We start from the raw sequence: 11,122 nt of genomic DNA, 5'->3' as shown, positions 1-11,122 counted from the left end.
AGATTGATAGAATCATTTTTTGAGGTATTAAATTCCTTTGACTGACTATTAATATATTTATACTTTGCTTCTGATGGTGTAATTGTACGTTGTGAAGTTGATCAATACTTTGACAGTTCGTTTTTAATGAATTATTATTATTAATGCTGTCATTAATTTTGGTTGTTGAAGTTGGAATCGATTTTTGATCGATTCAACTAATAATTTTTGATAAATCCAGAGCGATCTTCTTTCACAGTATTTAAATTTCCAATAGGTTTGAAAATAGGGCCAACATTAATCTTATGATTTGGGTAATATACAGTACTTCTAATATTTGATGACTGATGATTATTAATTGTTCGAGGAAAAGTTTCAACAGCTCTACTTTGAAATATTTTCAAAAGATGTGGTCGCATCTGATCATGATCATGAGGAAAATGAATCGGCTATTGGCCACTCTCCAAGAGCAAGTGAAGTTGCAAATGCAATTGCATACACCCCACAATCAAGACCATTCGTTTGAAGTTGGACTTTAGGAAATATCGTTTTGATTCAAAGGGAAAATTGGGATAACACCGGGATAGAAATAGCTTATGTTTGTCGTGTAATATGTTGCTTCCGATAGAATCAAATATATATAAATTTTTGTATCGTAGAAACTACAGACCCAGTGGCCATTTGAAAAATTTCCGTCTTTATACTCTCCTTCACAACTGTGTAAAATTTGTATATGATTTTTTGGATTTAAAAGGTTCAATAAGTTCGGGACATTGAACTTGCCAAGATTCGCGGACTGCATAACCAAAATTCGAATATAATATATATGCAAAATTATCCAATATAGTTGTCATCTAACATTTGATTTTGAAGTATATTCAGATGATCTAGTTTGTCGGTAGATGCCATTATAAAGAAAAAATTTATTAATAGTCTTTGCGATTAAAAATACAACGAAAGGGTAAAAAAGTAAGTGAACAATTTTTGTAAAATTCAAGATTTATGTATTTTATTAAATAAAACAGAAAAAAATATTTATAAATTCAAGTAATATGGAAAAATAAAAAAAAAAAGATAATAATTATAATATAATCATTTTGAACTACGCAAATAGCAGATTCTCAAAGCTAAACTCCAACTGGATCAAAACAAATACTACACTTTAATAAACTATAATTAATAAGAAACAGTATGGTTGATTGAATATTAAAATTGACTGTTGATTAGTAGCAAAACTTATTAATTGACTGCTTTTCGATAGCAGAAAATTAGCGCTCAATTGTTGGCTAAAAGTGAAACTTTTACAACGACTGCTAACTGAGAGCAGAAATATTAATATTTGACTGCTGATTAGTAGCAGAACTTATCAAATAACTGCTATTCAAAAGCAGAAAATAAGCGCTCAATTGCTGGCTAAAAGTGAAACTTTCAAAACGACTGCTAATTTTAGCAGATTTTATGAAATCGCTACTGCTTAATAGCAGAAAATTTGATTGCGACTGCTGTATGAAAGCAGAAATTGAATAATAGTGACGCCGACGACCCAAACCAGTTGACCACCACGTATTGCTGAAAGAAAAAGAAAAATTAGTAACATGTAAATAATAAATTATGCTACGGCATTAGAAACTTAACCAAATTTAAAGCTTCTCTTAAAAAAAATTAGAAAAACGGTTTACCCTAAAGGCCATCCCTGCAACTTCCCGCTCATTTTGTACTGAAACGCTTTAAACTAGACATTACGTTTTTGAGCTCTTCGAGCTCAAAAATATTATTTTTGTGTCAATTTGAGCTCTTCGAGCTCGAAAATCTAATAGCAGTTTAAAGATACAATTTTTTGAATTTTCAAACGGCAATAACTTTTGAATGAATGAACCGATTTTCACGCGGTTGGCGGCAATCGACGCAGTTTTTGAAGCTCCATGAAAAATTTTCAAGTTTAAATCGATCGAGCCATGAATTTCCAAGTTATTACAAAAAAACACTTTTTTTGATTTTTTTCGACAACGATATCTCCCGAACGCATCAACCGATTCTGACGTTTTCGGTGGCGATCCATGGGGGTTTTCAAGGTTAAGAGCTGATTAGTTTTTGAGACCGATCGGTTCAGCCAATTCGGAGATATTTAAAAAAAATGAAAAAAAAACAACTTTTTTTTTCACTTTTTTTTGATTTTCTCGAAATCTACCGGTCCGAATCGGTTCAAATTTTCAGGAAATCTAAGTTTAGTGAAGCCCTTTCGAATGACCCCAACCGCGATGAAATCGGTCAAGTCGTTCAAAAGTTACAAGAGGTTTACACACACACACACACACACACACACACACACACACACACACACACACACACACACACACACACATACATACATACAGACGTACGGACATCATCGTAAAAATAGTCAGGGAAGCTTCCTGTGACCTTCAAACGTCGAGATCTGATGAAAACTCGATTTTTGTAAAACGGGGTGAAAACAATAACTTCCCGATTTTTGAAAATCTGAGATTTTTAGCGGGAAGTTAAAAATGAATATATTTATGAAATTAAGTAAAATAAAATTTACCTGGTCAATTCTTGACTCACTCTGAAGCTTTACATGAACTTTTTTAAGATAAACTGAAAATAGAATGAAAGAATTAAAAAAAATTAATATTTAAAGACAACATATCACAAGCTAACAAATATACAGATTGTCATTATGTTTATGTATAATACAACTAACCTGTAATAATTTTTTTTTGATATATCCGTACGTTAATATCTCGAAGTCCTGATAAATCTTATGGAAAAAAAACTAAAGTGTATTTATTAATCGTTCAACGATAATAAATAAAGAAATTAATTTATTAATCGTTCAACGTTAACAATTTAATAAATGAAATAGTTAAATTATTATCAGAAACAATTCCAGATATTTGTTCCTTTATGATCTTTGTAAATTTTAACAGCTGATCGAGTTCACTGCCACCTAGTGAAATAGTACATAATAACGGAAAACCTGTCTTAGGTTTCCCCTCCAGAATACAATTTCCGAACATTCCGAGATTGTAAGATTCGCATTAATAAAGAAGAGATGTCAATAATAATAGTTTTAGTCAATGATAATAAAAATAAAAACAATTATGAAATTAATAATAATGATAATAATAAAATTTGAAATAAAATGAAAATGTTTTATTTAATTATTTTAAGACTCCTTCAGATAACATAGCAATGAAAATTAAATTTAAACGGGAAGTTAAAAATTTTAATTAAGGAAATTGTTGACTTAAATTCCATACTCTAATGCTCAATAATTTAATAATCATAGCAATAATTATAATACTGATAAATATTATTATTAGTATTATTTGCATTATTAATTCATTGATACCATTAAAAATAATATCAATATTATTATTATTATTATTATGTTATTAAATGCTCAGGGGGGTTGTCCCCGGAGTCCGATTCTCCGAGGGCCCAGCCTGAGCTCCATCCATTACTGCTGTACCACTCCGCACAACAAGGCGGTTAGTGATCACAGCAGGCCAAAGTCATTTTCCTAAGTAGACGGAGGGAACCTAGTATGACAGCCTTCTGCATCCTGACCGCCAAGAATTCAGCTTTTGATGAGCAAGCTGGAACTCTGGCAAGTGAGGATACAAAAGACTGTTTCATCCCTCCGAGGACGCCAACAATCAGGACGACGAGCTTGACACGGTAACCTGGGTAAAGTTTGCCAATTTCAAACAGGAGATCCTGATGTATCTGTCTTTTGTGCTCTTCTTTGGCTGAGATGTTGTATTCAGCCGGGGCCGAGAACTCAATGACATAAATGTCACGAGTAGCCTTGTCGAAGAGCACAATATCAGGTTTGTTGTGATCTATCCGCCGAGTTGTTGCAAACGGCATGTTCCAATAAATTTTGCAACTGTCATTCTCAACAACCTGGGGAATATCTCCTGGCAGATAGGGCAGCACCGGTGTCACGTCAATACCGTAGCGGTGACGGAATGGTAGTTACGGAATATTATTATTATTATTATTATTATTATTATTATTATTATTATTATTATAATGATTATGATTATTATTGTCAACATATGTATATTTTCATTTTCATTTTCACGATTTAATTTTTTTTTTGTTTTATTCCTGAGGAAGTTTATCAAAACCCTTGTGAAAATTGCGTGTCAAAATAATTCCGTTTCGATACAGTTAATTTTTTTCGATTGTCAGTTCGGTGACTTTTTCTGCGATTTTGGCAGCCATATGTATTATTTTTCATAAACAGAATTGAAATAACTATAAAACAAGCAGAAACTATACATACATGATGGTATAATTACTAACTGTTTTATCATCTGTTAAAATTTTTCATTAGTTCGACCTACAGAGGGGATAATACTACTCGCGGGAAAATTCAAAAAACAAAAAAAACGAATAAACGAAGTAACCGTCAAATTCCGTTATTGATTTAATTTTATCATATAAAATAAAACAATAAAAGATAAAACTTTGTTCGCTATGATTATTAAAAAATTATTAGAATAAATAAATAACTACATGTTTTTTATCATCATTAAATTGAACAAAACAAAAAATTGCATGCCCTAATTAGGGCTTAAGCGTGAACACGATCATTTATGCATTTTCTTTTTTGTTTTGTTTTATTTTATTATTGTCTGAAATCAGAAAAATTGAAAAAAAAAAAAAAAAAAAAAAAAAAAGTACTTCATTACTTCAGAAGAAAAATGAACGAATAATAATAAAAAAAAAAAAAATACTTATTTTTTTTTTATTTTATTTTTATATCTTTTTTTATTTTATTGTTTGAAATTGGAAAAATACTTGATAAAACAAAAGTACTTTATTACATAAAAAAAAAGAATAAATAATAAAAAAAAGCACTTTTTTTTTCATTATTTTTACATTAATTTCACATCTTTTTTTATTTTTATTGTTTGAAATTGGAAAAATACTTGATAAAACAAAAGTACTTTATTATTACATAAAAAAAAAGAATGAATAATAAAAAAAAAGAACTCTTTTTTTCATTACTTATTTATTTTTTCCATTTGTTGTATTATATCTTTTTTTATTGTCTGAAATTATTAAAATAATTGAAGAAAAAAAAAGTATTTCATTACATAAAAATAAAATGAACGAATAACAAATAAACAAATATTAACATACACTTTTTATTTATTTTCCACTTTATTTTTATTTTATTGTATTTTGAATAAATGATTTATTTTTTTGAAATTTATTTGGTCATTATTATTTATTGTTTATAAGTAGTTAAACAGGGGGGGTGCGTCTCCGTCGGTAAAACAGATTTGTGGGTTCGTGTCCATGCTAAGTACCCTCCGTCGATATGGAGGGGGTCTGTTTTACCGACAGTAGGTATTACTGTCGATATGGATGACATGTTTTACCACATTTTTGAGGTTATGGACGAGGTTGTAGGTATTACCATCGATGTGGAGGGGATCTGTTTTACCGACAGTAGGTATCACGATCGATATGGATGACATGTTTTACCACATTTTTGAGGTTATGGACGAGGTTTTTATCGACTTGGGTGTAGGTGGCGCTGGTGGTGAATTCTGCCGCCATTTTTAAATCTATCCGCCATTTTACCGCCATTTTGAGTCTGACTTCCGGCATTTTGAATCTGATATCCGCCATTTGAATCCGCCATCTGCTATCCGTCATCCGCTATCTGAAATCCGCCATTTTGAGTCTGACTTCCGCCATTTTGAATCTGAACTCCGCCATTTGAATCTGCTATCTGAAATCCGCCATTTTGAATCCGCCATCTGGTGGGTGCTATCTGAGTCTGAAATCCGCCATTTTCCCGCCATTTTGAATTTAAGTTCAACATTTTGAGGTTAGAAAAAAGCATCCTCAACTATTAACCTGCTTTAGGCTTGCCATTACAGATCAATAGTTCAGGATTATGCATTTGGAGTATGATGTATCCATGTTTTATGTATTCAAAATGAAGTTATGACAACTACTTGCGAGAAGGATTTCACGCAGCGCCATCTGGTGGTAGCTTTCATTACTTGTAACTGCGTAGTAGATGACGTCATCTGACAGGTCTGAACCTGTTCAAGGTCATGGTAACTGCGTAGTAGATGACGTCATCAAACAGGTTTAGACTTGTTTTGTGAAAGGGGTGGGGGAAATTTCCACGGATCAGATGACTCATACCATTCTAGAATTTTCTTACTGCGTAGAAGATGACGTCATCAAACCGGTTTTTAGGTAGAGGAGTGGGGGTAACTGCGCAGTAGATGACTCATTCTGTTCTAGAATTTTCTTACTGCGCAGTAGATGACGTCATCAAACCGTTTTTGAGGTAGAGGAGTGGGGGTAACTGCGCAGTAGATGACTCATTCTGTTCTAGAATTTTCTTACTGCGCAGTAGATGACGTCATCAAACCGTTTTTGAGGTAGAGGAGTGGGGGTAACTGCGCAGTATTTTCTGCCTATATAAGCAGCTCGCCGAGAGTGTACTTCACAAAAACGAAGTACAAGTCTCCAGTGAAACATCTCTCGTGATTAAACAGTTTTCAGTGTTATAAAATATAGTGAAGTGTTGTGAAGTACGCGAGTATAGTCCAGTGTGCAAAAACTATTGTGTAGTGTACATAACCTATAAACAGTGACATAACCTATAAACAGTGTATATAACCTGAAAGCAGTGCATATAACCTATAAACAGTGTATATAACCTATAAACAGTGACATAACCTATAAACAGTGTAAATAGCCTATAAACAGTGTATATAACCTATAAACAGTGTACATAACCTACAAACAGTGTGCATAACTTCAATATTGTGTAAATAGACAGTAGTGCGTATCTTCCCAAAAAATGGCACAACATAACCTCATCGAGGCTCTCAAAAACTTGGTAGACACTATTGCCGTCTCATATGCTGATCTATTGGGAGAGCAGCTCACTGATGAACATCGTCAAAGGTGTTCACGAGTGTGTGAGGAGACCATTGAATACTTCAACACTATATTACTGGATCCTGGAACAACAATTCAAGTGAGACGAAGTGTTCAAGCACACATTAACCAACTCAACTGGTTTGCCGATCAGTTCTCCAGGCTCGGTAACCAAGTTGTTGGTGGAGATCTCAACCAAGGAGTCAAATGGCAAGACCTGGAGAATGCTTTTGCTGGTAACATCCAGACTGGATGTGTCATCAACCAGCGTCACAAAGATCCAGCATCATTTCTCCAGGCCTCACGGAACATCATCATCAACAAGGTGCAGAGTGCCTTAAAAGATCTGGCAGGGTTGAAAGTTAATGTTGAGTTATTCTGCACATTCCGAAAGCTACCAGAAGATATCGAAGAGAGGAAATCATTTGTCACCAAAAGCCGTGAGATTCTCCCTGCTATATCTCTTCAGAAATGGTACAGTGAACATGTCCATGATAAACTGCGTCAAAGAATTGAAGATTTTGAGCATGAGGGTTCCGGATGGAGTCTACTTGGACCGAACAGTTTAATGGTGACCATGTCAAGATTTACACCAACTCAAGTTGGAAACGCTACCTTCGTCAGATTACCGAAGGATATCATCGATAGGCAAGCGGTTACGAATATCCAAAACAATGATGAGTTCTGCTTCCTGTGGTGTGTTAATGCTGCGTTACATCCACCTGTTCTCTGTCCTGACCAACCAGATCAATACCGGCACTTCAGCATCAGATTGAACTATGAAGGTATAGAGTTTCCAATTAAACTTAATGATGTGTCAAAATTTGAAAAGATGAATAATCTTAGCATCAACGTATATGGTATAGAGTCAGAATTTACGGGTAAAAAGTATGAAAAAAGTATTGTTATCCCATTGTATTTAAGTAACTTTGAGTCAAAAATACCAACAATTCATTTATTAATGATTAAAAAAAGTGTAAATTATACAGATAATTTAGATAGTATTGAGTCAATCCATCATTTTACATGGATACATAATCTTTCTGGATTAATTAAAAGTCAAATATCTCTAGGTAAACACAAATTGTACTTTTGCGATCGTTGCTTGAATCATTTTAAACTTAAAAAATGTTATGAAGATCACCGAGTAGATTGTTTCAAATCTAACAAAGTTCGTATGAACTTTCCTAATGAAAAAAATCGAATTTTAAAATTCAAAGATTTTAATTCTAAAGATACTGTACCGTTTGTAGTTTACGCGGATCTAGAATGCATACTCGAACCCCCGGGAGATGATGAAAAGATAGTTCATAAACATGTTCCACACAGTATTGCTTACTATGTACATTGTAGCTATAATAACACACTATCGAGATTTGAATTAAACCGTTCTCCTGATTGCATCAACTGGTTTGTTAAACAATTAGAGTCATTAGCTCTAGACTTTGAAAAAATTCTAAAGAACCCTATCAAAATGAAACCTCTTACCAAAGAGCAACAAGATAGGCATAATCAGTCAACTGTTTGTCATATCTGTGAAAAACCGATTACTTCCGCTTCTGATAAAGTCTATGATCACTGCCATTTTACAGGTAATTACAGAAATGCAGCTCATAAGTCATGTAACGTTAACTATCAGAAATCCACTATTATTCCCATTGTCTTTCATAATTTATCCGGTTACGATTCACACTTCATTATTAAATCTCTAGCCACACTATTTGAAGGAGAAGTTTCATTATTACCTATTAATAAAGAGCGATACATTTCGTTCACAAAAAACGTTAAAAATACTTCAGTCTCTTTAAGATTTATTGATTCATTCAGATTTATGGCTTCAAGTCTAGAAAAATTAGCTTCATACCTTGATGATACCGATAAGAAAATTACACAATCTCACTACCCTGACCCTAGCAAATTCAAATTAGCAACACGTAAGGGTGTATTCCCATATGAATACATCGATAGTATTGAAAGACTTGATGAAAAACAGTTACCTGATCAAGATTCATTTTTTTCAAAATTAACCAACTCTACTATTTCCGATGATGATTATACGTTTGCTCAAGTAGTCTGGAATGAGTTTAATATCAACACGCTTGGAGAGTATTCAGATCTATATTTAAAAACAGATGTACTTCTCTTGGCTGATGTTTTTGAAAACTTTAGACACAGTTGCTTCAAAACATACAATCTAGATGCACTTCATTTTTATACGGTTCCCGGTCTATCAAACTCAGCAATGTTAAAACATACCGGTGTGGAACTTGAACTATTGACTGATCCCGAAATGCTTCTTTTCATTGAAAAGGGTGTTCGCGGAGGGGTATCGATGTGTGCTAATAGGTATGCCGAAGCTAACAACCGGTACATGGGTAGAGATTTTGATTCAAGCAACCCTGAAACCTATTTAATGTACTATGATGTAAATAATTTGTATGGTGCAGCAATGAGTATGTCACTGCCAAAGGGTAAATTTGAATGGGTTGAAGAGGTAGATAATGTAGATCAGTTTTTCAATGATGATGAAAGTGTAGGCTACATCCTTGAAGTAGACCTACACTATCCTGAGAAATTACATGATCTACATAAAGATTTGCCTCTCTGCCCTGAACATTTTATACCACCCGGTAGCAAGCAACAAAAACTAACAACAACATTGTATGATAAAAATAATTATGTAATACATTATAAAAACTTAAAACAATGTTTAGATTTAGGTCTAGAACTTAAGAAAATACACAGAGCCTTGAAATTTGAGCAGTCAGACTGGCTCAAATCATATATTGATAAAAATACTGAGTGTCGAAAGCTTGCTAAAAATGATTTTGAGAAAAATTTTTACAAGTTGATGAACAACGCGGTATTCGGAAAAACAATGGAAAATGTTCGTAAATACAAAGAAGTTTGGTTAAGAACAAAGTGGGAGGGGCGTTATCAGGTATCAGACCTGATTTGTAAGCCAACTTTCCACAGTGTTACTATATTTGATGAGGATATGGCTATAATTGAAATGAAAAAAGCTAAAGTTTTATTTAATAAGCCAATCTATGTAGGCTTCAGTATATTAGACTTATCCAAGACTTTTATCTACGACTTCCATTATAATTATGTAATGAAAAATTATGAAACGACATCTAAATTATTGTATACTGATACAGATAGTCTTATTTACCAATTTAATGTACCGAATGTATATGAAGACATCAAACGTGATATCTCAAGGTTTGATACCTCCGACTACCCGCCCCAAAATGTCTTCAACATGCCGTTGGCAAACAAAAAGGTCCTGGGGCTCATGAAGGACGAGAACAACGGAAAAATCATGTCCGAATTCGTGGGTCTCAGGGCCAAGCTGTATGCCTTCGAGATTTATAATCCTGAAAAGGAAAAGGACAGGATCAAGAAACGGGCAAAGGGTGTTGGAGGATCAGCCTTGAAGACAATTACGTTTGATGACTTCAAACGGTGTCTGTTTGAAAACGTATTGTTAAGAAAAGAGTTGTACATGATAAAAGTAAAACATCAAGTACATACAATAAAGCAGGAGAAACTTGCTCTCAGTTGGGCTGATGATAAGCGCCAATTAATCGAGGCCAGCACAGACACTGTACCTTGGGGGTACAAAAGGCCCAATAGTATTTAAGAAAAGAAAGATTGTGCAAGATAATAATAATAATAAGAAGCAAAAATTATAGTAAAATTAGTTTTAAGGTATTGAAACATTGTAAATATAGTTATAAGATTTATTGAATAAAAAACAATGTACATATAATGTGTTTTACATATCAGATTTATTAACCCAACTATTATGCTTGGTATCAAAACCTAGCCATTTAACATAGTATTTATTTCCACGTTTCTTAATTATTTTTTCAACAAGATATACATCTGGATATTTGACTTTACTGAGTTCTTCGTTGTAAAATCCTCCTTCGATAGGTTGATCCTGGTAGTCCACGAGCTTGTACGTCGTTGGACTTGTATTCTGCACTGTCTTGATGGTGAAAATCTCGGTTGTCCAGTTTGGTGTGTATCCCTTGTCAAACACATGCTTGTACTTGCTGATTCGGACTTTGTCTCCAACTTTAAACTTCTTCTGTTGTGATTTGACTTGCAGTGGTTGATATATGTTTTCCAACAGTTGTTTCTCTTGAGCAGCGGTGACATCAGCGGGTTTCATTTTGATAGTGCG

General features: G+C 33.5%; 1 protein-coding gene and 1 long non-coding RNA gene across 2 annotated transcripts; one reads left to right on the top strand and one right to left on the bottom strand.

Annotated features, from left to right (window-relative positions):
- Positions 1–1,122: 1,122 nt before the first annotated feature.
- On the bottom strand, positions 1,123–2,718 carry LOC123258908. The gene is made up of 3 exons (XR_006508169.1): positions 2,702–2,718; positions 2,543–2,595; positions 1,123–1,548 (listed from the first exon to the last, which is right to left on the bottom strand). It is a non-coding gene; the product is annotated as an uncharacterized LOC123258908 (long non-coding RNA).
- A 4,129-nt stretch (positions 2,719–6,847) lies between these two features.
- LOC123259026 lies at positions 6,848–10,573 on the top strand. Its single transcript, XM_044719285.1, has one exon. The coding sequence runs from the start codon at positions 6,848–6,850 to the stop codon at positions 10,571–10,573; it is 3,726 nt and encodes a 1,241-aa protein (XP_044575220.1).
- The last annotated feature ends 549 nt before the right edge of the window (positions 10,574–11,122 follow it).

The sequence above is a fragment of the Cotesia glomerata genome, linkage group LG2, assembly GCF_020080835.1.
Source record: "Cotesia glomerata isolate CgM1 linkage group LG2, MPM_Cglom_v2.3, whole genome shotgun sequence".
Classification (NCBI taxonomy): Eukaryota; Metazoa; Arthropoda; class Insecta; order Hymenoptera; family Braconidae; genus Cotesia; species Cotesia glomerata.
The sequence above is the reverse complement of the archived record's forward strand: the minus strand, read 5'-3'. Positions and strand labels throughout refer to the sequence as shown.